General features: G+C 37.7%; 4 protein-coding genes across 5 annotated transcripts; all 4 read left to right on the top strand.

Moving 5' to 3' along the window:
- The first annotated feature begins 8748 nt into the window (after nucleotides 1-8748).
- LOC147863643 (uncharacterized) lies at nucleotides 8749-12184 on the top strand. The gene is made up of 4 exons (XM_087319941.1): nucleotides 8749-9915; nucleotides 10006-10111; nucleotides 10872-11050; nucleotides 11461-12184. Exons 1-4 carry the CDS (start codon nucleotides 8960-8962, stop codon nucleotides 11720-11722), a joined length of 1503 nt encoding a protein of 500 aa, XP_087176067.1. The 5' UTR covers nucleotides 8749-8959; the 3' UTR covers nucleotides 11723-12184.
- Nucleotides 12185-13546: 1362 nt separating this feature from the next.
- On the top strand, nucleotides 13547-17415 carry LOC147863644 (initiator tRNA phosphoribosyl transferase family protein). 2 transcript variants are annotated; one of them, XM_087320266.1, is made up of 7 exons: nucleotides 13547-13823; nucleotides 14581-14913; nucleotides 15172-16005; nucleotides 16089-16198; nucleotides 16678-16786; nucleotides 16876-16935; nucleotides 17025-17415. In XM_087320266.1, exons 2-7 carry the CDS (start codon nucleotides 14613-14615, stop codon nucleotides 17189-17191), a joined length of 1581 nt encoding a protein of 526 aa, XP_087176392.1. In that variant the 5' UTR covers nucleotides 13547-13823; nucleotides 14581-14612; the 3' UTR covers nucleotides 17192-17415. The 2 variants fall into 2 exon arrangements, with proteins under 2 accessions (XP_087176392.1, XP_087176390.1); XM_087320264.1 differs by having other exon boundaries at nucleotides 14595-14913.
- A 1886-nt stretch (nucleotides 17416-19301) lies between these two features.
- On the top strand, nucleotides 19302-22290 carry LOC147863645 (pentatricopeptide repeat-containing protein At3g09040, mitochondrial-like). The gene has a single exon (XM_087319125.1). It carries the CDS (start codon nucleotides 19383-19385, stop codon nucleotides 21564-21566), a length of 2184 nt encoding a protein of 727 aa, XP_087175251.1. The 5' UTR covers nucleotides 19302-19382; the 3' UTR covers nucleotides 21567-22290.
- A 2475-nt stretch (nucleotides 22291-24765) lies between these two features.
- Nucleotides 24766-27574, top strand: LOC147863646 (beta-amylase 1, chloroplastic-like). The gene is made up of 4 exons (XM_087319370.1): nucleotides 24766-25799; nucleotides 26176-26386; nucleotides 26480-26590; nucleotides 26678-27574. The coding sequence occupies exons 1-4, from the start codon at nucleotides 24883-24885 to the stop codon at nucleotides 27506-27508; spliced, it is 2070 nt and encodes a 689-aa protein (XP_087175496.1). The 5' UTR covers nucleotides 24766-24882; the 3' UTR covers nucleotides 27509-27574.
- Nucleotides 27575-27776: the final 202 nt, after the last annotated feature.

A 27776-nucleotide genomic window follows, 5' to 3' on the forward strand; every position in this document is an offset into this window, starting at 1 on the left:
GAAAAGGACCATGACTTGAGAAAAACATATGAGATACGATAGCTTGGGATCATGGATCAATACATCACCTGCTCAAAACTATATATGCTCTCTATCATGTAATTAAGCTAAAGAGTGACACAAGCACATTGAGATCCAAAGATGGCAAAGGGCGTCATCAAGCAATGGTATATTATCAGTTATAGCAAACGGTATACGGTAGGAGGCCAAGTTTATGTGAGATTTTATTATGGGGAATCATCGGCCTGTGGTTGGCATCATGGATACATCTAATGTAAGGATGAAAATAAGGAAATATATAAGACAATCAAGAAACTGAGTGAGAAAGAATGTTACCTATAGACACTAACACGACCACCCTCAAGTGAAGGGATCAAGATGGACCCAACCCCTAAACATTGTCCCATACCACCGTGTATGGACTTCGAGCCATACATGGCTTTGGTGTGCACTGGCCACAAGATCACAATCTTGAATTAGTCAAATCCTCCCCCTTATGAGGTTAGTTAGGCCTTATATTTATAGCCAAACCCAAGGCCTCTAGGCAAGTTCATGTTAGGCCCTTAAGGTCCGTCCCAATACCTAGAATTACTAGTAATCTTCCCTTCTTTACATTGTCAATTAACACTCTTATCCTTGCAGAAAACTATGCTAAAACTAATGCATGATACGTTATGGTTATGCCCAACGCAGTTGACTACATATATTTCCTTGGCTTTGTTTAACCTTTGTAGAAACTTATAAGATATGAAGTTATTGCTAAATAATAAGATCATTGGAACTTTCTCCCTCTTAGTACTAGATAGAACAAATGGTGCACAACTTGTATGTAACAATTTGAGGGCAAACAAAATTTGAATGTAGCACGAGCATACATTAAAACCATACCAATCGAAGACAATCAAATCAAGGAAGAGCAACTAATTTTTCATTGAACTTAGTGGTCATCTAAGCTTTTCCAAAACTTGTTTCCCTCTTCTTAAAATTATTGTGTGCACATTCATATAAAATAGTTGTGAACGTGATATTGTTGTCGTTGAGAGTCATATGCATACATGAGAGTATCATGTGGTATGCTAACATGATGAAGTTGACTATTAATGCTCATAGCATGCCTCCCTATACAACCTAGATGACCTTTGGAATGATGTGAAATAGATATTTGCATCATAATTGAGATTAGGCATCAATTCAATGTTTGAGGAAAGATCAAGTGTTTTGATGTGCGGTGATGGTATATATTCAGATATTTTTTTGTTTAAGTCTTTTGATTTGTGCCATCAATATCTCTTGCCAAAAATATAGTTTTCTTGTTACCAAACACAATTAGAAAGCTAGGTGTAATAGAGACAATACATTATCATTATAAATAGTCATCATTTAATATGTCACATGCCAAAAATATGGCTCAAAGATGATCATAAAGTTGTCGTTTGCATATAGCATGAAATGTCAACAACATTATATGCACAACATACATGTATAAATATGTGCATGAATATACATTGTTGTAGAACCATAAAAAACAATGATGATGGAAATCTAAAGTTAGACGCATATTCAACAAAATACCATACTTGCTTAATAAAGATGTTGAGTTGAAAATGTATACATATGTCATACACCCATGAGAGACAAGACGTCTCATGGGTGAGAAGCACTATGATAGATCGCCTTACAAAATTATAGTTCAAAACGTAAAAATGGTTGTGAACCAAGAAAACATGTGATGGATTTCTCGCATTTGTTGTGCTCAAGTTGGTGTGATAAGGCAAAGACAAAGTAAACGTTTATCATGCACTAGACGACAATATGATTTGAATATTTGGAGAACCTTCAATATTTGCTTTGCCTCCGGTGCTGAAATAATATTAGCATTCAAAAAACGTTAGTAGTAGTTGTTGACATGTTAGATCATAATAAAGTATTTTTAAATAAAATAGCATAATTGATTAGACTATATAGTCCAGATTACGTTTTACGGTGTAAAGCCAACATTGCTTGTTTTTTGTAAGAGATGCATTCTTGTAGGTTAGTGTATGGTTGTGAATGTAGTCTAACGTGGGAAACTTTGGCATTTCCTAAATTTAGAGATATGTGATTCTCAAGAGAATAAGTTAATGTTGACAAGTGCAATATTCTCATTCACAATAAGATGGAAACGTGTTTTTGGAAAAAAGAAGAAGAAGAAGATGGAAACGTGGTCTCATGGTTTTTTAATTGTTGGATTGCAAGAATGCTCCATCCACTAGAGGAGAGTGGAATCCTTCATTATTCCCTCAAATGTTGGCGCATCCTCTCTTCGAATATGCTCACCTTAAATAAAATCCCACCTTCAAGCCTTTTTCTCGTCGAGGTACTGAATGATCACAAATGTGTGATTTGAACAATCCTTTTTGTCTTTGTTCTTTTCCATTGGATTGATTACTAACGAAGCCCCACCACAATATTTATCATTGACAAATACATTTCTTAGATAAAAAATTCACATGAAATTTATTCAGTCATCTATGCAACTAGACCAATTCAATTTCTCTAACCATCAATGCTATATTTATTAGACCTACAAACCAAGCCTAAATGCATGCAAATTTTGTATCAAGCCACGCATGGTTAGATATATTCATAAGACCATCAACAACACTAGATGGAAGGCACAACCACGTAAGAAGTGTGAAAATGCATATGAGTTAGTGCTTGTGATTACGAAGAGGAGCAATAGATAACTAACCATGATCAAATCAATTTGTCCATGCATTAAGGTGAACACATCTCAACGAAGGTGCAAAAGAGGTTGTGATTGTGATCACATAATCTAGGAAGGACCAAACCTTGGATGTTATAGAAAACAAGAGTCAATCAAAGAGTTGGGATAAGCAAAAAGAGCCAAGAGAGGCCAAGGGCATGAAATGCTAAGAGAGACACAAGAGAGGTCGAAAGCATGGCGAACTATGGTATGATATTCAATACTTTACATAAGATAGAGTTGTAACGGCATGACTTATGTGTGAGGAACTCGAGCAAAATGAACATACTCTTATGTGTTGGGTGGGATAAAAAGAGTATGTGGTATGTGGGAGGCAGCCTCAAGGGGAGCTTTGGGTGTGAAAGGGAAATGATGTTGACAAAGAGATATCTTATTGATAATGTTATCGAGAGGGCAATTACTTGACAATGGACATAGAATTGTACCCGCCTTTGAAAAATGGCTTTATTTGTCGTTAGTTTCCCTGTATTTGGAACTCTATGGGTCCCACCAAGAAGAGAAACAATATGCCTCATAAGAAGGGAAGTTTCTCACATGTGGGAAAAGGCTTTCACTTTCTTTGTATTCCACAATAACTCTCATGCAAGGATGGCGATGGTCCTTTCCATGAGATTTTGTGGTTAGCGATGTGTCATGTATAGTTTTTGGCAAGATATTTTTTAGAACAGATGACATATAGTTGAGGAGATGTCTATGCTAACAAATGCATTAGCTTGTTTTTGCATTGTATTCTACATCGATGTAGGGCATCTTGTCAACAAATACACCTTATTTCAAAAAATGTACCATACTTTTCTCCCTCTCAAAAAATGCTTCACCCTATCTTGACCCAAGGTATGGCCATTAAGGTTCTATCATACGGGCTTATGAAGTCATCTACTTTTTTTTTAGTTCATAACAAGCTCAATCAATGTATGGCGTTGTGTTGTTATGATCACGACAATGTTGACAATCTATGAGTTCATCCAAAGTCTAATATGTTTATTAAAAAGCTAATTAAACTTTGTGGTGAAACTCTTTTTCAATCAAGCATAGTATAAAAATTGTCTTTGAGTTAAGTATACTCTAGTTGTAGGTATATGGTGAGTTTTTCATAGGAAAGACGGTCTCCATTTCATATTGCATGCTCATTCTTACCTTGTTTAAATTGTCAATGCAACTTTAATATTCACTTTTGGTGAAATATCAATAATTTTATAAGAAGACTGAGCTTATGAATCATATATAGAAAATATACTTTATGTACTATGTTGTAAAACCTTAGTAGATAAATAAGCATTCTTACATCCACAAGTTTCATGTGTGATATCAACTTTATTAACATTCTAAAGGGTGATCGTTAATCCATGTAGTTATTTTCTTTGGGGAAAAAATAGGAATTAGCATTTAATGATGTCATTTACCATTCGATGATTCTATCATTTTTTTACCCCAAAAAAACTCTTATTAGGTATAAATTTTTTACAGATGAGAGTGGTATATACAAATCCTTATAGGGACGCAATAGTTCCATCTTGTTGAAGTCATTTTGGAGGAGACGATGGGTGTTCGATATGTAAGAAAAAATAAAGCTTTGGTTGTGGCTTCTTAGCCATAAGGCAGTACCTATGGGGGAGTGGTTGAGGTGTCGTGGTGGGGAGGCTAGTTGCAAGATATGTGGACACTCTTTGGAATCGATTCCTCACTGTTTTGGGATTTGCGTACAGGCGATTAACATTTGGGGTAGAAGTCTTAGGATCGTGACAACATGCGGTGTGAATGGGAGAGTTGTATGTGGGTCCTTACAAGGGCTGAAGTTAACAGGGGAAGGTTGGGCAGAACAATTTAAACCCCCATGGTCATGGATTTATAGTGCACGGTGGCAATGTGTTTCAATGTGTTGGACTTCGACCTAGCACAAAACTCTGAATTTTTTGAGGAGACATGGATGATGGTGGCTTGCTTGACGGTCTGGCACATTTGGACCAGGCATTGTAAGTTTGTTTTTCAACAGCACAAGCTCCCAAGCGGTGAGGTATTGTTAAACATCTGGTTCGAGGTGGTATCTTGGTTGCGGGGACGGTACGACTCGATTTAGGGGAAATTGGATGAAGCAAAAAGAGCTCGGTCAAAGTTTCTATTGAAATGGGAATGTGGTAATTCCCCTAGCATGGTGTTGTTCCCAGAGTTTCTGCCAAAAAGTAGTGATAATTGTATGAGGAACATGATATGTGTCCCATACTTTGCAACAACTGGCTCTCAGGTGGTTTGAGCAATTAGAATGTGGTGACTCATGAATTTGAAGAAAGGGATGGCTTTGCTTCCTTGACCCGCATAAAGATCGTGCCAAGTCTATTGCAAAGGGCGATTCTAACACTTATTGCTTTCTTCCTTCTCTCGTGTGTGATAATACAACAAGTTGAGGCAGAACAAGGACAAGACATGGACCCTAACAATGTTTGTTTGAGTGACAACAAGAGCTATATGATTAGGTGTTCTATGTTTTTCGAGGAGAAGACCTAAGCTTGCATGTGCACACATTTACACAAGTAAACACACAAGACTCCCTACATTAGGTGTTTCTCAACACTCAACTTAAGATTTCTCTCTCAATACACTTGTACAACAATTCTCTTCGTATTAATCAACATGGAAATATTCTCTGACATGTCACGACTCATGAATATCTCAAGAGGTTTACATGCATTCATGCATTTATCCCCTAGCCTAGGCGACTACTCTTTTAAGCATATGTCATTGGCAAACGACACAACTACTTTTCATTAATACAAAGGAATGAATGTAAAGATGATGTCAAAGAGTGAGCTTAGTTTCGTCCAATTCCTTTGTCGATGTCAACATTCCACACATCAATTCCATATTTATAGCACAAAGCCCATAGTTCACCTTTACACTTCAATGACAACTACATTGAATGTGCACACTCTCACTCGCTCTCACATAAGCCATAATATGAAGCATCGAGGTTTATTCCCAGAGAGATTCTGTATGTTACAAGTGGTAGAATGCTCAATAATTGTATGCTACATACTCCCTCTAATCACCTACCAAATTCCCTATTCGATAAGTTACATGTAAATAATGTACTTGGTCTGGCACTGTTTTAATCATGTTGTAATAACAACCCTCTCAAATAAAGCCCACCCTTCTTTACAAATGGCCACCCAACTTTAGAGCGCGTAGGACCACACAATATGGGGAGGTTAGGGGCACATGAAAACCCTTTTTGTATGAGGATACTGTTGGTCACGAATGAAAATCGGTGCTTTGGCATATGATACTTTTGTCTTATGTGAGAGTGGGTATTAATGCATGACCATTTGTACCGATTAAAATTACAATCAGAACCTTTTTCATGCACAATAGGGACTGAAATAAACATATGCGAATTGAATATGCTGACTTCCTAGAAATGAGGGATGCCAAAAAATCTATGTTAGAAAATAATGCGCACAAGATGTGCTCAACCTTCTAGGTAGTATAACAATGCTTCGAGAATGGGACACTAAGTTTTCACGTCCTCATAAGAAGTATTCATAATTTTTGTGATGCCATGATGATATCTTAGTTAGTAACCTATGTGTGTGTAGAAGAGAGATTCATGTGAGCATCGTGGCAACAAAATTGTTAAACCATGGTTGATGCACATGGTCTTTACTAACCACCATCGACTTGATATAATGTAGACAATTTTGGTGGGCATATAATAATCACCAATAGTAGCTAGTGACTTATGTGCATGGCGGAATCAAGATCGGTGACCATACAGAGTGTTAATGTTTGGGCGATTGGAAATGCAACTTCTCTTATGATTGAGATTATAAGTTTCTTTATTTTTCTCTCTCATTAAAGACATTGGGAAGTAATTCACCGACAACTACAAGTTTATTATTAAGCTCTCTACTTCACAAACTATTTACAAATGATTTTTTAAAGAAGGAAACTTCGTTCACAATTAAGAAATTAACAATGAATTGCTCATTCGTAAGTTAATTAAATCTCTCGATGTGTTGCACACTTTAATGTAAACTAGTTTTAATTAATAGCTTATTGCAGGATGATCAACTTAATTTAGTCCTTATAATCAACTGGTGATTAAACTTTAAGTATTGCTTAATTGTCTTCAATGGCACAACAATTGGCATTTACTCACGAGGTCATTAAATAAATTGCGATTTTACTAACCGTTCTCTCTTTTTATGTCTAGCATGAAATGTGATCAACATCCTTCAACAAATGCCCCATGTTTTGAAAGAAGTTCAAAGGAGCCAAAGTGTTTCGATCAAACCATATCAAAACAAAACACAAAGTTACTCTTGCCACATCCATTGGAAAGAACGCAAAGGCCGGCGACGTTAACTGGAATCGCCAAATCGCACATTCCCCAGGACAATCTCACCCTAAACAACACCAAATCGACGGGCCCAACATGACCAAAATTATTATCTTGTGTTCCCCCTGGTGTGTGTGTGTGTGTATATATATATATATATATATATATATGTGTATACAGTATATGTATATCGTTATATGGAATTTACTTCGATTTTCCATTCGTCAATCAAGGGAACGAGGAATGGGGGTGTAGTTTCGACTGTATGGGGGAGTAATTTGGGATACGAAATAGAACGTAAAAATGCATTCCCGTCATCTGTATGTTGTCTTGAGAAACGACATTGGAGTGTGAAGCAAATATGTAATGCTCTTTTAATTCGGAGAGACCGATACACGCACGCGCTTCATTGAATCAATCGGCTATAGGCGGGTGGTTAATACATATACTATATAAATACACACACACATGCATATATATGTTGTATATGCATAATAATATCGTCCAAGCAAACAAAAGGAACGTGAGGTGAAAAAAGAAAAGGTAGGAAAGGAAGACTAAGTCGAAGAAGGGAAACCAACCGCAAGTGCCAATTCAAAATGCAGTCAGTCACAGTGTGTGGTCCTCAGCAACAACGCATACAAATTATATATATATATATATATATATATATATAAATTATATTTGCCTCTCAAAATATGAACAATAAAACGAAAATCAAAATAAATTCCCTTCAATTACATACATAGTTAAAAATTTGTTTCCTTTTTCTTTTTTATTGGCGTATTTCCTCTGTCTCTCCTGTCTCTCTCTGTCTGTCTCTCTGTCTCTGCACACAAATCCTTCTTCTTCCGTCTCCATTTCCTCCTCTGCATTCGATCTCCCCTCTGCTTCCCCTCCATCTCCAAGGTAACAATATCTCTCCTCTCCTTTTTCTCTGCACAATCAGGGCTTTTCACTTCATTCATAATGCCTACTTCTTCCCTTCTCTTTCTTTACATTAATTTAGGTTTCATCCTCCCCCCCTGCCCCCTCCCTTTTCTTTCTTTCGATTCTGATCTCTATTTCCGGCCATATTCCTTCATCTAGCCATCTAGTTCTTATTTTCTTGCCCCTTTCTTTCTTTCTCTTTTGCTTCCCCATTTTCTTTGTCCCTCCAAAACCATGAATTTTACAACACCCTATTTAGGTATCGTATCTTGTTCTCTGGTTTTTAGTTTTACGTTTTCTCTTCTTCTTCTTCCTTTTTTTCCTTTGCGTTTTTCAATTTTCCGATCCAGGTAAAACTCGAGGTTGCAACTTTCTCGTCTATTTGTGCTAGGTCTACGTATGAGGCCAGGCATAATCTTTTGCATCTTTTTTTTTTTTTTAATTCAGCACAATGGGAAAAATCATCATCTTGTCTCTAATGCTTTTCTCACTCACACAAAGTGAATGATTCTGCATTTTCACTCTCGTGTTGATTCAGCACAATGATTTCATCTTCTTTCTCTCTATTAGCTTTCTTTAGCGTGGCATCTTATTTGCTAGCATTTATGTCTGCCTTGATCATTTCTCTTTTTGCTCGTTCCCTAATCTCTATGTATTTATATGGCAGAGGTTCTTCTGGCCGCACATTTGTTGGCAAAAGACAAGAAGGCTTTGGCTTGCAGATCTCCTCGTGCTATTCTGAAAATATATACATAAACTGTTTCGTGTTGACTTCGTTATTGCCTCAGCCTCTTCTTTTTTTGGGGGGTCCTCCTCCCAAGCCTTGAGGCTGTGGTTAGATTTTCAGGAGGAAAAAGAACAAGGATCTGCTGAACGAGAAAGAAGAAAACGATCACGAGAGAATAGAAAGATTTGTTTCTCTTGTCTCAATGGGCGTTCTATCCATGAGAATTCAAGGATCTATCACAGCCATAACGGCAATGGCCACAGCATCAGTGTGGTCAGAGTTCCCAGACAAATCCTCTTTACAATCGATCTCTAATGTGACAGGCCAAACTCTACTACTCTCTTCTATGTATGCACCTGTTGCAGCATCTACTTTTGATGTGGATTTCTCATTGATGAGTCCGCCAGTGAATACATCAGATATGACAAGCATTTCTTCAGGCTCAACCTTAGCCTTAACGGCAGCCTCATTATCGCCTTCCATTAGACATTATAAAGCTCGAGCGCCGATTCCGGTTAGATGTGACTTGAATTCGAGCCGTATTGTCATGTTGAACCCTTTTAAGTACCCTCATCCATCCCATATTTTTGAGATATCGAGAAGGCACAAGAATACGAGCAATTCATTGGAAGCCCATAAGAATATGAATAATCCTTTCACACATGCGTGTGGCATGTCACCAAGAGTGCATTCGTGTATGAACGCCTTTCATCCATCCGAGAGCCCATCTTCAATTTTACCCATTCTTCATGCATTTCGTCTCGAGAATATTTTTGGCTCCAATCAATGCCCCTCTCCTCTGATGGCATCTAGCTCACTTCTTCATACTTGGCATCGGCCTCTTATTGGTCCAAACAATGCAGATTCAAGTGAGAAACAGAAGTCGTCTTCTTCCACCACCGTGGTTCTGCTTGGATGGCTTGGAGCCGAACATAGGCATTTGAAGAAGTATGTCGATTGGTATACGTCGAGAGGAATGCATGCGGTTACATTCATCGTTCCTATGAAAGACCTCTTGACACTCGATGCAGTAGATAAGGCCGAAAAACATGTTGATGTTCTTACTGGAAATTTGGTGAACTGGATAAAAGAAGATGTAAAACAAGGCAGCGATAAGCATCTAATCTTTCACACATTTAGTAATACTGGTTGGCTTGCGTGAGTGCCTTGTTTCAGATACAACTCTAGTTTTCAGAGTCTGTTTGTTTTTATGCAGAGGTCTTAAAAGCACTTGCATTCTCTTTTTAGGTATGGTGCGGTTCTTGAGAAGCTTATGACACATGGTGATGATTTTCTGGAGAAGATTAAAGGTTGCGTTGTTGATTCGGCTCCGTCAGCAAAGCCCAATCCTCAGGTTTGTAATAATTTGATGTTGAATTGGATGTGCCAAATTCAGCCACCGTAATCAGTTCTGCGATTAATTTGTAGCATTTCATAGAGAATTGGATGCCAAACATAGCTAGTGATTGATTTGTATTCTCTGAGACAAAGTTGTGTGCCAAATATAGCTAGGATAGTAGTCAAACGTGTGATTAGTAGTATTTGATACAGAGTTGGATGCCAGATATACCTAATGATAGTCATGTTTTTTAGGAATTTGTAATAGCATGCACAGATTTTGATACCAAATATAGCGTCTCTGTAATGTTTGATACATAAATGGATAACGAATATAGCTTGTGGTAATCAGAACTCCATGTCTATATCAAGTGACTTATCGTCAGTTTTTTGATTGATTTGTATATCTGGTTCAGAGTTGGATGTGTAATTTAATCAGTTGTAAATGTAAAGTCCTAAATACCGACTTTTTCTATATTTTGTCAAATGCCCCAAAGTTTTAATTGTTTCCCCAAATGCCTTTTGGCAACCCACTCTTGAGGGATTGCACGAATTATTTGAGCATTTGGGTGTTCCATTCATCTCCTTATTCTCTCTCTCTCAGGACTTTCCCAGGGGCATTTATGTATTTCTGCTTAAAACTGACTGGCACTCAGGGAAATAATGAAATACTGAGGAGTATTTCAGCGTTTCTCCTTTGCTATTATTAGTTACATTAACATGTGTTGGTCTGGATTTCACTTGTTAGCTCAAAGCTTGTATTTATGCAATTGCAGGTTTGGGCATCAGGGTTTTCAGCAGCGCTGCTGAAGAAGAGCAGTGTGGCCACCCAGAAGCTCCAGACCAATATTGATGGTTTGAACGTGACGGCGAAGCCGAGTATGACAGAGACGGCACTCCTTACAATGCTTGAGAAATTCTTCTCTGTATTGTTCCAAGTTCCTCATGTGAATCGGTAATACTCGATGTAAAAATAGATCATACCATAACCTAAACAGTAACGGCATGTGTCTGAAATAGATCATTTGGCTGAAGTACCTAATGTACCTAAATCAAAAAACAACACAGAGTAGAAATAGATCATGTACCCAAAAGAAATTTGATATTGTTTGTGCATAATACTTTAGATTATATCTAGCTTAAGTATGGATATAGACTTAAAAAATACTGAGTTGAAATAGATCATATACCTAAAAGAAATTTGATATTGTTTGCGGATAAAACACTAGATCATATACCTAAATGATCTTCCTGGAAATAGATTGCCAACCAAAAATGTATCAAGTATTGTCATTGCACTAAATATGTGAACAAAAACCAAAATATGTGTTTTGTTCTAAGTTTGTTTGTTTGTTTGTTGTCCAGGAGGTTAACTGATGTTGTAACAGTGTTATCAAACCAACAACCTGCGTGCCCACAGCTGTATGTTTATAGTAGTGCTGATGCCGTTATTCCCGCAACATCAGTTGAAGCGTTTATAGAAGAGCAGAAGAAAGCAGGTCGGATGGTGAAGGCATGTAACTTTGAGACCTCTCCACATGTGGACCATTTCCGATCACACCCTGAAAAATATAGCGAACAGCTGACTTGTTTTCTCAAGGTTTGTATGCCACAATGGGTGCATTAAATGAGAAAAAGTGGAAATGAAACTGTTCAAACTACCAGTGTGTCGGTGATATGGGAGTAAGCACACTGAGGATGTCTATTGAATAAAAACAATCAAACAAAAAAAAATCGAAAGTATTGATTTGTTGGGGGGAGTATTGAACCCAAGTGCTATGCCATAGTAGAAGGCTTTTGAGGTTTTTTAATGTTCTCAATTCTACTACCATCTTCTCCACCAAAAGTTTGATATCTTGTGAACCCTAGGTGATTTCCCCCCCTATAGATGTGACCCTTCCATGTATAACGATGTTATTTAGAGTCGGATATATACATTTGTGGATATGGAGAGAGTAGTGCTTTAATTCTTTGGGCTTGTGTGCAGAAGACGCATGTGCCCTTTTATTAAAAGAAATATATATTTTTTATTGTTGTTTGTAATGAAAATTACGATATTTTAATTAAACAAGGTTACCTTGTATGTAAATTATTTGTCTTTTTGTAAAACATTATGTAATGTTGCCATGAGTGACTTAATTGTACCATTGTTATTTAATGGCTGCCTATCTATGTGTATATATATATATATATATTGGAGAAAGGCATGTATTTTAGACTCCGTTCTACTGTGCATGCCCCACTTATTCAGCATTTTCATTGTGTACTTTATTAATTTATAAACCATTGCTTGGTTAAAAAGCCATTGTCTTAATGAAATCATGTGTGTGCTTTAAAGACAATATGCCCATTTATGTGCTCCATCATTTCACTAGCCATTAAGGTACAATTGGGGTGATGATAAGGCGATGTTTTCTTGCTACTTATTTTCTAATTATGGAGTATTGCAAGAAAACAAGGCTCATGACCACATGGTGGATATCTATGAAATATACATCGATTGCAGGTAATTATGGCAGTTAGTATATTGTGGGTTTGGAAGATGAAGCTATAAGGAAGATTAGTTGAATGTGCACCGGGGTGAAAGGGGCTCACACAAAGATTATGCCCATTTTTCTTATGAAAATTGAGCTATGGTATAAACTAACTGCAGGATAAGACAGATAAGTGGAAGATTCATATCAAAGATCACCATGTCAGGGACATTATTGTATGGATTGGCATAATGGGTTAATTACTTTGTTAAGAAGACATGATAATTTATTGTATTAATATAGAAAACACTATATTTCTAGAGTTAAATCCCCAAAGCTTAGTTTTTTCATTGTTTTGTTGTGGGTATAGGATTCATACTATATGGTATTTAACATTTATTTTGTTTTTTGTTAGAAGTAAATCTTGGAGTGACTTTTGCTTGTTCAATATGAGTGACCGTAATATGACCTCAATCTAAACAAGTTATGGACAGCAGGCATGGATCTCTAATTGTTAAAGACTCATGCAAGGCCGTCATAAGAATTACTTGTAGTTAGCATTCCTTCTATGGTTGTAGACTTGTAGTATCAGCATGAGTGCCAACTTCCAACTATTTGAGCAATCAACCAAGTCAAGTAATATAAGCAATCTCTTGAATTTACTAAAACGTAAGCGTTTTGCTGAACTTGTAGATAGTAAAGTAAAACACAAGATATAGAAATCTAACAATATGTATGTACTTCAGCCCTTAATTTTTCCTATAGGTGGTTCCATTTTCTCACACCAACTGAATTTTGTAGTTTAGCCATTAGTTTTACCCTGATGGTTTCATTTTCGGATACCAAATGAGTTTTCTAATTTTCAACGAACTTTATAGAAATCCCAATTATATTGGAATGAAGTATGTATGTAATAATGTATCTATTGCAATACATTCAATGGAGAGGAGGGAAATCATAGTAATAATCATGGAGCTCTTTACTCTTAGAAAATTCATTCCCATCTGAGTGTGTGTGATATGTATATATTTCCACGATCATTAACCCAGCCAGATCCTAGAAAAAAGGTATATTTGTCTTAGCTTAATAGAAGTAATTTCAGGAAGTCTCGAAATGGATAATAGTGTTTTTCTACGCATGTTCGGATTGCAGGTCCTGCACCGCTGTTTAGGGTTAAGAGTTTGGGTTTTATGACTGAAGGTTTTATGCAGAGTGACTGAAAGGGACACGGAACACTCTCTCAGAGGAAGAAAGGTGGGCTCTTTTTCTTTGAGATCTCGTATATTGACCTAATTACTTATAGAGAGGAGGGAATTGCAGAAGGTTTTGTGGATCGCTGTCTTGCGCACAAATGTAAAAAGCTTGAAAATGTTTGAAAATGGCTTTTCTTCTATGATCCTGTGGTTTTCTTTCTTTCTTAGTTCGGAAACTCATCATTCCCTCCCCATGTATTCTGTTTCTCAATAAGTTAACGTAGAAGAAGATAATTTATTCTCCTTTATGGTTCTCATCCATATTAGTAATTACATGCATCAACCCTCGGAGAACACCCTATATACAGAGCTTATAGACATATTCTTACCCCTTTTGTATGCATACACGGAATCTATAGCTCGTGTATTTGTAGCCCCTTATCTGAATCATACAAATTTAGTCAGTTTTTTTTATATTTATGTACTTGAAGACTTGTCTGAGTAGGTTTCCAAATCCACAAATCTCGTCTTTATACAAAACCCCAACTGTTCTTTTTCACACTTTTCGTAAAATTGCGTACAAATTTGTAATGTAGAGATTTTCCTAATCTAGTATGGCATTTCTAAGCAATTGAAGACATTCCTAAGTAGGGTTGCAACACCAGAATTATTCCCTTGATAAAAACGTTCCAAATATTGTTTCAGATTTTTAGTAAGATTTTCATACAATGTAGGTTACTTTGAACCTGCCATTACCCCATCTCAAAACTGTGATAAAGTGGTGGTCATTAGAAGCCCTTTTCTGTCCATAATTATAGGGGTTTTGATACAGGAGGAAAACACACTTGCTATGGCAGTGGAGGAGGATTTGAGCAGCCAAAGCAGCATTTACAAGGTCTCGCGGAGGATTAAAAAGAAGGATCAGCAGTCACTCTACAATTCCTTGCGCTCCATTTATGAGGATGCCAAGTTTGTGGGTGAGATTCGGGAACTTTGGCCGCATCTTCCTCTCCTCGCAAATCTCCGATGTGGCCTCTGGTACTCACCCTCCTTCCACCCCATGCCATGCTACTTCAAGTCCACTGACGGTCATGCCGCCAACTGCTCCTTCAACCCCACCCGCCTCAACCTCCATGTTGCCCTCTTGGCAGGTACATTAATTGTATTATAATTGTGTTCTGTATTTTGCATTATTTCCTGTGATAGAGAATGAGAGAAAAGGGGATGAACTAAGCGCATAATTGTTCAATATATTTGCTCTTTCTTGGATAGACCGGGGCAGGTTGAGAAATAAAGAAAACCTTAGTGTTTTTTTTGATATTATATGCTTTGATCTAATGTTTTTCCACCTCCCCTGTTATCTATTATTACATGGAAATGCAATGCCCTTCATCTGATCATTCTTGCAGCTCAGAGAGGTGGCTGCTTCATTGTTGATGCGACGAGGCAAGGAAAGCGCTTCCCAGATAGCTTCTCCAAGACAATCCCCATTTGGTCTTGTGTTCTGAACCGTGCTGTGAATGAGTATAGGAAATCTCATGATAATGTGGATGGGGATATGACGGGTTGCAGTGAAACTCCTGAAGCAAACCGAAGAAGCTGGGATTGCTCACTTCATCTTCCGCTGTGGGTTTCAGAGAATGAGAAAGAGAACATTGAAAAAAAGATAGACACATGGGTTGGTATCCTACATGCAGCTAATGCAGACATAGCGTCTTTATCTAAGGAATTGAAGAAACCTCTCCAACCATTATGGATATCCCAGAAAAGTGTAATTTGGTTGAATGAAGTTCCGGATGCAGCATCCTGGCCTTTCACACCCCTCATTCTTGTATCTGCTTCACAACCTTCTGCACACATACAACGGATGACTGATGGAGAATGTGGATGGAGTTATATCCCTGGTGCAGCAGATGATGAGGAGAGTTGGGCTCGAGGATTGACGCCACCATTGTTTTGGAAGCATGCTGTCAATCTCATCCAGAGTTCACCTGATGAGTGTAACAGGATGGTAGCAGAGATTGTTGAGCGGGATCGCGTGTCAAGAGCATATCAGGGAATTGAAACAAGCCAGGTCAGAATAAGACCTGCAAAGGAAAATTGGAGCAAGTCTCGACAAGACATTGTGCATACAGATATGGTTGAAATTCTAAATGGGAGGATTGAGAGCGCACAAGTTGATCAAAAGCTAGGCTTCTATTGGATTGGTGACACGAAACTCGCAGTCGGGAATGCCCTTTCTGGTATGTTTTATAATAAAGCTATATGCTTTTATTATGATTTTTGCAGAACATCAGTGCTGTGAAATTTTTGAATATGGATGTAGGTCAGTCCGAAAGCGTAGTGGGGCTATTTGATTGTGTTATAAACTGTGGTGTAGAGTTAGGCAAGCCAGTGTGCTCTCAGCCAAATGCATATCTCTGTCTTCCACTGGTGGTATGTATGTTGTATGTACACGTGTATCAGTTATATTGTGTATCTATCATAGCAAGATTATATATTAGTAAATTGCTCACCTGATGTTATAGGCATTAAACATTATTATAGTGGAATGTACCAGTTTGTTCATTATTGTAGATGGTAGAAGATCCAACAGAGTTTATGTCTAGAAACCCTCTTCACCCACACCATATGATGAGGAAAAGCTCCGCAATACCTTGTGTTCTCTTTATTTCCCCAATGACCCTGTCTCTTAACAATTATATGGTCAATTTATACCCTATTTATTCAAATTATATGTGCTATTTGAGCAGTTATACGGTCAATTTGTTCCTTTTTCTCATTTACACATGCTATTTCATCCGTTGTATGGTGAATTCACCTCATTTCTCTGTTGACCAAGGGCATTGGGAAAGTAAAGAAATCATCGGTACTTCAGATCTTTTCCCTATTGTAAGAGCTTTGGTTTTTTGCAGGATTGTAAGCATGACCGCTTCTCCCTGCAGAATCATTTGCTCTTTGTTGTTGCATATGCAAGGGAAAAGCTTAAACAACATGATGCAATACTCATTGTATGTGCAAATGGTATGTATGTATGTACATATATGGCTTTTACAGAAGGTTTGGTTTTATAATTGCAATCTAGAATGACCAGGCCTTTTTCTGTCTTTCAGGAGAGGACTTGAGCATTTGCATTTGCTTAGTAATTTTGCTTTCACTCTTCAATGAAGAAGGTTATGATAAATGATGTGTTAATCATGCTAAATTTCCCTAGCATTGACTTAAATGAATGGAGCATTTATCATTTTCTTGGAATTCACAGGTGTCTTTGATGATGGTTTGACATTTGGAAAGAGTAGCATATCGAAATGGGATGTTCGCCAACGACTTGTTTACCTTTGTAGATTTGCTCCCAATGCAAGGCCCTCTCGAGGGAATTTACGCCAGATTTATAATTTCTTGTTGGGAGCGCAAGTGCAAACGAAGTAAAAACAGTGTAATCCAAACATACAAACTCGTAACCATGCTATAATTGAGAAAAGCAGCAATCTAATCTAGTGCATCGATTATGGATAGTTATCTCGATAGAAACTACTTTCCTTTGTGTAGTTGTAATAGAGGGTCTTCCCTGTAGTGCTATACGTTTAGCGGTCAGCATGTTTTCCATGTACTTTCTCTCCTTGTATATGTAATTCACACTAATTTTGTTATCAGTATGTCTTTTTTGGGGCAAATTTTTATAGGCGCTTGTGAAATCCTGTCAAACTTTGACAACATTCTTGAGCAGGCTTCAATGCTTGAATAACATATTTGTTTTCTCCGGACATGTCATATGGTATTCAAAAGACAATCTGTCCAACTATCCCAAAGGTTGAACTGCAAGAGAATAGGAATGTTTCAATCTGTGCTATCATCATAAGATATGATACTAATGTAGTCACTCCATTAAAAGAAAGTGTCACTTTATTCTAACAATGAAATATTGTATAGGATTTAGTGAACAAAACGTTATGAATATGTTAAAGTTGAATGTCCTATGTCGTCACTAATTATCCATTGCTCAATTGCATAAGAAATGTCCGACCCAAAAAACTTGTTTCTTGTTTGAAGGCACATTGCAATCTTCTTTAACACATTTTGCAATGTACTTCTATATTTTATTGTCTATAAGACATTATTTAAAGAATGTGAACATGCACATCTTGGAAGAAACACAATTCACAATCATAAAAGAGCAACAATATTATAAATGAAAGAATTAGTGAGTCAATACCATGCACTATGGAATTTACACATAATACACATTTTTGATATTTTTGAAATGAAACTAGTTGAGGTGGAGTAATTCACTTGTCCACTATCAACACCAAGAAGAGAAGAAGAATCAACAAAAGACTTCACAATCGTATATTTGTTGAATTCAAAATGAATATGACCATGAAATCATTTGGATGGCATATAGTTTTCATATGGATACTAGATAATCATTGCTGAATGGTGTGAGTGATCTAAATTGACTATAACCCCATGATTGATGTATGTCACATATTGTTTGAATCAATAGAAAATATTAGTGAGTTCAAATTGATGGCCAATTGCGTTAACTCAATTGGTGATATTAAACCTCCTAATACATTTACATGGAAAAATAAAAACCTTCTTACCAATGACAATGTTGATGAGATTCTTGTACCTCTTGTTGATCAAAACAACAATGTAAAAAAACACAAATTGAAGAAAGGCCAACTAATTTTTAAACACAATTTGATATAGATCTAGCTTATAATGGAATTTGTCGCTCTTTGATTGCAAAAAGAAGCAACAACAAATGAAAATGTAGAATCAAGTCATTTTTCTATCCAATTACAAATAGGCAATGTAAAAGTTATTTTGTCATAAAAGAGGTCATGTTTGATAAGTCATCTTTGGCATGAAGACCAATCAGAATAAGCATAACATCAGTTGGATCTTGCCACATGATCATCTTAGGCATCAAAAACCATTGAAGGAAATTTTGGTGCTATATGTGACCAATATGGTCAAAGAGTAAACTACCAAGACAATGGTTGATGAGCAAACCACAATACATTACCACTGAAGTTGAAAAGCCAATGGGAACCACTAAGTAAGGTTTTCGAGCCATCCCTAATCTAGGATCACTAATGTTGAAAAGCATATGGCGACCCCTAAGATTGAAAAAGCAAGCCATAATCACCGAGTTAAAAAACCTAGGGGGGTAGCGCAAGACAGACGCCTTGTAACCCCAACTCGAGAAACCAAACAAGAACTCATGGCTTACCCCACCAAAGCTCATGCTCGATAGGCAACATTTAGAACCAACTAAGAAGAGAAAAACCGATATCTCGTGAATCTTGTCACGATAATGCCACATAAAGATGGGTCATCGACGACATCTAGTCCGAGCTGATGTTTCCTCCACTTGAGTGAGTCAAGAGAGATTGTTGCTTTCCAATTGATCGATAAAGTATGCATGTATCGCTCATTTTACAAGAAGGAAGCTCGGTCCACTTGTTTTCTCACGTCTACATATATATACATACATACATACATATATATATTATATTTCTGTAGATTTGTTTCGTTGTGTATGCCAACCGTACGGAATGCAGAGGTAGAGGGGAGATCTTCTCTTTAAAATGAATGGAGAGGGAGAGTGTTGATGGGCACTCTACTTTCATTGAGTTTCCTGTGGTTTCTTAGAGTTAACATTAGGTCAATCAATAGTAGTGCTCTTTACCCTGCCCTCAATGAGTGCATAATCAAGAAAAACCTTACAAAGGGCAGAGTATTGCATGCTTTGATAACAGAGCATGGATTGGAAACACATACTTTCTGGGGAAGTCATTTAGTTAGGATGTATGCTTCTTGTGAGAGACTGCTTGAGGTAGACCTTGTGTTTGAAAGATTGCCTCAAAAGAATGTATTCACATGGGGTATCTCAATCCTTGCACATGCTAGAGTAGGCGAAGCTAACAAGTCCATAGAGCTTTACGATTTGATGAAAACTTCACATGTTCATCCCAATCAATGTGTGTATGTGGCAGTCATCAAAGCTTGTGCCATTGCAAGATCCTTGTGTGATGGTATGGTAATCCATTCGAGAATTATCGAAGATGGGCTAGTGGAGGATTTGCACATTGCAAGTGCTTTGATTGGAATGTATTCCAAATGTGGGAAGCTTTGTGAATCAGAGAATATCCTAGTGCTCTGTCCGTCAAAAAATGTCGTTATGTGGAATTCAATGCTTGCAGCATGTGCTGAACATGGCCATGGTAACAAAGCAATTCGGGTTTTCTTCAGAATGATACGGGATGGTACGCGAGCTGATCAAGTCACATACTTGAACCTTCTCAAAGCGTGCTCAGTGTCAAATACTCTGTTATATGTAAAAAGGGAGGTTCATGCCAAGATTGTTGCAGATGGTTTCGATACTGATGTTTTTATTGGTAGCACTCTTATTGATATGTATTGTAGGTCCACAAACAATATTGAAGATGCATGGGTAGTGTTTTATTTTTTGACTTCAAGGACAGTTGTCACATGGAATGCTATGATGAGAGGCCTTGTTCAAAATGGGTTTTCTCAAGAGGTCTTTCGGCTTTTTCAGCAATTGATCCACATTGGTATCCAACCTGATAGTGATACATACACTAGTGTTATCAAAGCATGTGCTAATAATCCATTCTCATCGGATCAAGGGAGATTCGTTCACACAGTTATTGATTGGACTATTTGGGGATTGGATCCTTTCATCATCAGTGCTCTTATAAGCATGTATGTCATATGTGGACAGATAGAGTTAGCAAATAGGTTGTTTGAGGAATTCTCAGTAAGGAACATTGTTATCTGGAATGCATTGATGTCAGCATATATCCAACAGGGAGACATATGGAAGGTGTTTGACCTCTTTCAACAAATGTTGCTGGAAGGTGTTGAACCAGATAGGGTTACCTTTCTAAATGTGCTAAAGGTATGTTCCATCTTTGGTGACTTAAGCATAGGACATCTTCTACATTCTCTTGTTCTACAGCTTGGATTGATGAAAGACATCTTCATTGGAAGCGTCCTTGTTGAAATGTATTGCAGTTTGGGGTGTCCTGATTATGCATATCAAGTGCTCAAGGTGTTGCCAACAAGGAACAATGTGACATGGAACACAATGATTTCCGGATATGCTGAGCATGGAGACTTTAGGATGGCTTTCCATGTCTTCCAAGCAATGTATGGGGATGGTGTACAAGCCGATAATATCACATATTCTAGCATTTTAAAAGCTTGTGTTGGTGCCACTTTCCTTGGGCAAGGTAGGTTGATTCATTTTCTTGCTGCTTCAAGTAGCGGGGACCAAGATTGGGTTGTCTGTCATAGTCTCATCCACATGTATACTGAATCTGGGAGCTTCTTGGATGCCAACAAAGTGTTCGAAAGCTTGAGTGAGAAGAACATAGTTGCATGCAACAGCATGATTTCAGGATATGCTCGATATGGAGATTATTCCATGGCAGTTCAGTTCTTCCAACGGATAATATCAGAGGGTATCAAACCAGATGACATGACATTTTTTGGTCTCTTGTCAGCTTGCAGCCATGCGGTTCGGGTCCAAGAAGCATGTATTCATATCAATGCTATGGTAGAAAACCATGGCATAAAACCCTCTTGTGGCCACCTCTACAGTGTGGCTGATCTCTTGGCCCGGATGGGCTGCTTGAACGAAGCAGAAACAATCGTCCGGACAATACCAATTGTTGAGCATCTTCATGTTGGATGTTTGTCTTTAATCGGCCATAGTGGAAAGTATGGTCATATCGATCAAGCGAGACGATTCTTTAATTATGTACTGTGATGATTAATTCCGAAGATGATGTATCGGAGTCAACGAAAAGATGCGTGTACTCAAAAGGCAATTCAAATGATGCATCATACATCAAAACCTATAGGTCTTTAGGTTGATGAGTGGAGTGTCGATGCGTCGATGTATGTATATATCAATAGCACCCATGTTCACACAGATGTCGGTATGAGATTGTGTCCTCTATTGTCCTATGACATTGAATAGAGGCACCTGCATGAGGTGAGTAAAATCCATGAGCTAACCAATAGCACCCTTGTGCACTAGACATCCATATGTGATGTGTCCTCGTATGCCTTATCACATTTTGCATCGAACATTTGCAAGAGGTGAGTAAAAACTGTGCACATTCCGTGAACAAGAGTGGTGGATGGTGGCATCAACCTTCAGGTATGATAAAAATCAAGTTTTGCTATGTTGATGCATATGCTTTACACCATTTACTTTGTCATTATCGAGGGCGAAAAGGAAACAAGGGATCCCATGGCTCCATTCAGTTTCTAAAATTAAGAAATTTTCATTCTTGTGGAGATTATAACGACTGTTTTTACAGGATCCTCATAATGATGGTTTATATGTAGCTGTTGTACCCCAAATATTTGCAAATAGCTCATAATTCTCAGAAAGTCTTTGGGTAAACATTGTATCAAAGACATAAATATTAAGCTTTTCGGGTTAAGGCATGACCCATGGGTCATACTTTTATACCCAATTTTCTTAGAGATGACAAAACCCATCGGACTCCATGATTGATATTGGTTAGACACACTCTTCAAGGAACGATATAGTACCATATAGCATTACTTCATGAATAATGGATTCATAAATGACACCATAGTCTATGTTTTCTTTTGACAACTCAACATTAAAGCGTCTTAATAAAACATAATCACATAATGAAACTTTCTTTTAGTGAATATCATTTCTTATCCTTCTCATAAACTTGGGAAAACTTAATCTTCATCATCTCTATAATCACATACATTTAAGATAAAACAATCAAATAAAAAAAATTGTATAATATGTAAGGTTTGTTATTTTTTATGATTAACTTGCTTTGTGTTTCTTGAATGAAATGTTTCACATATCAAAAGACAAAATGCTATAATGATGTAAGATGGCTCTTAAACAAGAAATAATTAGAAGTGATGAGTTTTCTACTTCTATTGTGTGAAGTGACTTATATAGAGTAATGATGAAACCAAAATATAAGTCAGGTGAAGAGGACTTAGCTTAAACTACCTTCCCATGGGACTAAACATTGGTTATGTAGATAAAGGGAGATGCATAAATATGTTGGGGTTGAAAAGTGATATTCTCAAACAAGAAGCTTGAAAAGATGGTGCACCATTTTGCTTTGCTTGTAATATCTGTCAAAGATCTGACAATTCTCTCAATAAAGGGAAGCAGATAACATGTTCGTGCTACTAAATGCCCTTAGTTTGAAAATAATCGCAGGCATGTGTATTCGTATATCAAGAATAATTCTATGTCCTTTTTTCTTATTATGATAGAGACTCGACATACATCTTTATTGGGAGAATATGACACAATACGGTCATTTTCTCCCAATAAATATGACCCTAGAGGTTCATGAAAAGCACTAGAGGTCGATGATGCGCAGAGGCCCCATGCTTGAAGGGAGAGCACATACACTCTCTTTTTTTCCACTTGCATGCTTGTTTAACATACAAAGGTCCTTCAAAGACATCCGCACGATTGTAACAAACTTTAAACAACCCAATAAAATTGTCAAGTTGTCAATAAAAAAAGCTACTAATAATCCCTCTAACAATGATTTCTCCCTTGTGTGATATGAAAAGAACCTTACCAAATGATAAAGTTTGTCAATTTCATGGTCATTCATACCCAACACAAAACAAAGAACAACACATTAGTGGTTAACATATTTGGCCTTGATTCACTAACAATTAAATCTTAATTAGGAAAGTTATTGATGCTCTATTTATGCTTTGTGTCACAACATATGATGTGATACAACACATCAATTTCATGGGGACACACACATTGGGCCTTACTACTATGAACTATATTATGGGAGGCTATTTGGCCTACTCTCATAATCAACCATTTAATATAGTCATTTGTATGTTCGTAAGAAATGTTTGCTGCAAGTATTGATTGTTATTCTAGGATGTTATATTTGGAGCATGTATTAAGATTGTTGCTCCTAAGATGTTAATTTGTTCAAACATTCGAGACACATTCTCAAGGTCATAGCCCTTGATGCACACATTGACATGGCCTAGGTCATAACTAGAGCATTGGGGCATGAGAGGTAGCTCATCCAATATACACTTGCTAGCACGCCTATGGTTGTCGAGGTCAAAATCTACTTAACTTGTCCCTATACATAGCAATTGAATGTTGAGCATCTTTCTGTCTCTATATTCACACAGTTCTATGATACAAGGTTAATCCCCTTTCATCCCCTAGTGTGCTAGTTGGACTTGGTATTGTGTGCGACAACACTAAAACCTTAGTGGTCCTAGAAGGCTACCCTTGTCTTGACAAACGTGCACGTGCTAAAATAACGAGATTGATAATGAAAGGCAATCAATCACTGATAACCCTAGAGTTGGGACTCAGGAGCCATGTTATGAGAACGTGGAAAGTCATGGAAAAGGGGAAATTGGTCTTTGTTTTTCGAGTACACACATTGGAAACTCGGGGAGTTCGACGTGTTGGGCACGAGAGAGAGAGAGAGAGAGAGAGAGAGAGAGAGAGAGAGAGAGAGGTCCAAATGACCACCTACATTCCACAGTGGCATTGTATGGAGTAACTGAGAGGTGAGTAGAGTTGGGTTTCGAACCCAAGACATGGTATGGTGGCTTGTAGTGTAACAACTTACCAATAGAGTAAGCTAATTACGATAACAAAGAAAAAGAGAGAGGTTCCAACCAGGCTGGCTTACAAGAAGAAAAGAAGAAGAAAGACATGTTATTTATTTATTTTTATGCGCACAAGAGATGGAGATGGGTCATACAGATACATACATACATACATACATACATACATACATACATACATACATACATACATATGTATTTCCTTTTTGTTCCCAAAAGGAAAAGCGTGAATAACAAACAAGGGAGACAGACAGAGAGGGAGATTTCGTTTTTTCTCTATACATACATACATACATACATACATATGTATCTATCTAATATCTATGAATCTTTGGATATCGCAGAGGCTCCCTGCAGGTGCCAATTATCGTCTCTGTTTCCAAGTCTTCTTCTTCTTCATCATCACCATCCTGAAACTTTCTCAACGGACATAGATAGCTATGTCTTTTTCTTTCTCCAATAAGAACCTCTGCACTTCACTTGATAGGCTTGCTCCTTCTTCAAAGGGTAGCCACCCTGTCAGAAAACCAGGTATACTCTGTTGTTGGAAACCTTCTTCAGGTTCAAGCTATGGCGGAGCTTCCACCAACTTGAGAGATAGGGATTCTCTTACCTTGTCATGGAGGTCGTGCCCGGACAGAGATGATGATCGGCAAAGAAGAAGAAGAAGAAGAAGATCCTTGAGTAGTCAGGCCAACATGAGGATTTTTACTTGCAATTTATCCGATTCATCGGTAAGAGCCTCACATTCACCTTCCTTTATGTTGGATGATAAATGCCATCCTTCTGGGCACTCATCATCATTTTTTGCATCGACATGCTCCTCATCAGAATTGGTTTCGGAACCAGCACTACCGTCACCATCACCCGAACCATTGACATCATCACCATCATTATCATTGAAATCATCTTCCAAATCATCATCTTCTTCGCCATCAGATTCCGACAAAGAGTATGCAGCCTCATCATCATCATGGGCATCATCGCCAAATTCAAGCAATGAATTCTCGCCTTCAGATTCTGCCAAAAAATATTCGTCTCCAGAAGCTTTTTGTTGCAAAGATCCCTCTGGTGGGGTACCTGTCTTCGTGATGCTCCCATTGGATAGTGTCTCATTCGACAACAATAAAGTTACAAGGAAAAAGGCCATGAATGCGAGCCTCTTAGCTCTCAAAACTGCTGGAGTGAAGGGGGTGATGATGAATGTGTGGTGGGGTATCGTTGAAAAAGATGGGCCTCACAAGTATAATTGGGATGGCTATAAAGAGCTCATCAGCATGGTCAAGAAGTTTGGTCTCAAGGTTCAAGCTATCATGTCATTCCATCAATGTTCAGGCAATCTTGGTGAATCGTGCTTGTAAGTTTCTCTCATATTTCCTTGCTTTCTATTATAATGCAATTCTGTGATATGCAAAGTTGAAGGGAATTCCTTGTATGAAATTTGGGTATTTGTTCTCCAATAGCATCTGAGTACTTTCCCTTGTGTATATGTATATATAGTTGTTTGTTCCTAAGATGTGCCATTGTGGGTCATTGTATATAATGCACTCCATAACATGTAAATGCTGATGAATTTTTCTTATATAGCTTTTGGGTCTTTGTTTTTCAGTCTGGAAACCTGGATAATTAGGTCTTTGTATTACACTGAACACCAGAAGTCATGTTGATGAAAAATATTTCTTATTAAAGATTTCTGGATTCGTAAGGTGTACCTAACATATTCCTCTGTACAGCATACCTTTGCCATCGTGGGTTATTGAAGAGATTGATGCGAACCAAGATCTTGTATACACAGACAGGAAGAGAAGAAGAAATTATGAGTGTCTCTCTTTAGGCTGTGATACTCAGCCAATTTTGAAGGATAGGAGCCCTATTCAAGTATACACAGATTACATGCGAAGCTTTCGAGATAACTTCAGAGACTTAATCGGGAATATAATTGTGGTATGGTATATGAAAGTGAATTTCAATATATTATTTTGAGGTTTGTTCCAATGTGCACATTTGATGCAGTTTAATGAAAACCCAAAATGCCAGGAAATCCAAGTTGGAATGGGGCCTGGGGGAGAGTTAAGATATCCGTCATATCCGGCAGCAAACGGGATGTGGAGATTCCCTGGCATTGGAGAGTTTCAATGCTATGATAAGGTATGGAAATGAAGTTATTTACTACCAGTATGCATTGTTAGGATGAAATAACAAATGCTGACTTGTTCACATTTTCCTTACTTGCAGTATATGTTGGCTAATCTTAAGGCTGCAGCGCTGAATGTGTGTATGATGCAGTGGGGGAATGGAGGACCATCTGATACTACTCATTATGGTAGCTGGCCAGAAGAAAGTGTGTTCTTCCAACAAGTAGGCCTTTGGGACTCTCCATATGGTGACTTTTTCCTAGATTGGTATTCTGGAATGCTTGTAGCACATGGCGAACGCATGCTCGGTGCAGCAAAGGCGGTTTTCCGAGGTTGTAGAGTAAACATTTCGGGTAAAGTTGGTGGTATTCATTGGCATTATAATACCCATTCACACGCAGCTGAGCTTACTGCTGGCTATTACAATACTAAGCTTCGAGATGGATATTTGCCCTTTGCTAGAATGTTTGCTCGGCAGGGGGTGGTGCTAAGCCTAACATGCCTTGAGATGAGGGATGTAGAACAACCACCCGAGGCCATGTGCTCTCCTGAAAAGCTTATCAAACAAATTATGTCAGGTGCCTGCAGAGTGGGTGTATCTGTGTCTGGAGAGAATGCATTGCCAAGATTTGATGCAGTGGCACTTCAGCAAGTGATAAGGAATTCATTTCATGATTATGGTTCTCGAGGAGTCCGGTGTGAACCCATGCATGCGTTTACATTTCGGATAATGGGTCCAGCCCTCTTTCGTAGAGAGAATTGGCACAACTTTGTACATTTCGTGAGACAAATGGCTGAAGGTCAAAAATCACGGAGTCGATGGGATGAACGAAAATCGTTCTTTAAAGGAGTCCAAGCCTTTACCAAAGATCACATTGGAAATGAATTGATTTCCCATTTAGAGAAGAAGGCAATCTCATTCATTGTCTAACATAATGTTTTATTATTTATATAAGGGTCTAGTGGTAACCTTCTACTTTTGGCTGGATAGTCAACCAAAAACTTCAAATGCATGGTTATCATCAAACAAGAATGCAAATGCCAAATTTGAACTAAAATGTTTTCCCTTCAGCTATATAAGTGAAGGTAAAACGAATGCACAATATATATATATATATTCTCAAGGCCGAAGAGCCTATACATCATATACACTACAAATATATGTACGTCAGCAACATTCAAATTATTTTTCTTTTTCT

Source organism: Azolla caroliniana, unplaced genomic scaffold, assembly GCF_043228905.1.
Source record: "Azolla caroliniana isolate FFs.n. ecotype wild unplaced genomic scaffold, voAzoCaro1.0.p SCAF_5, whole genome shotgun sequence".
Taxonomy (NCBI): Eukaryota; Viridiplantae; Streptophyta; class Polypodiopsida; order Salviniales; family Salviniaceae; genus Azolla; species Azolla caroliniana.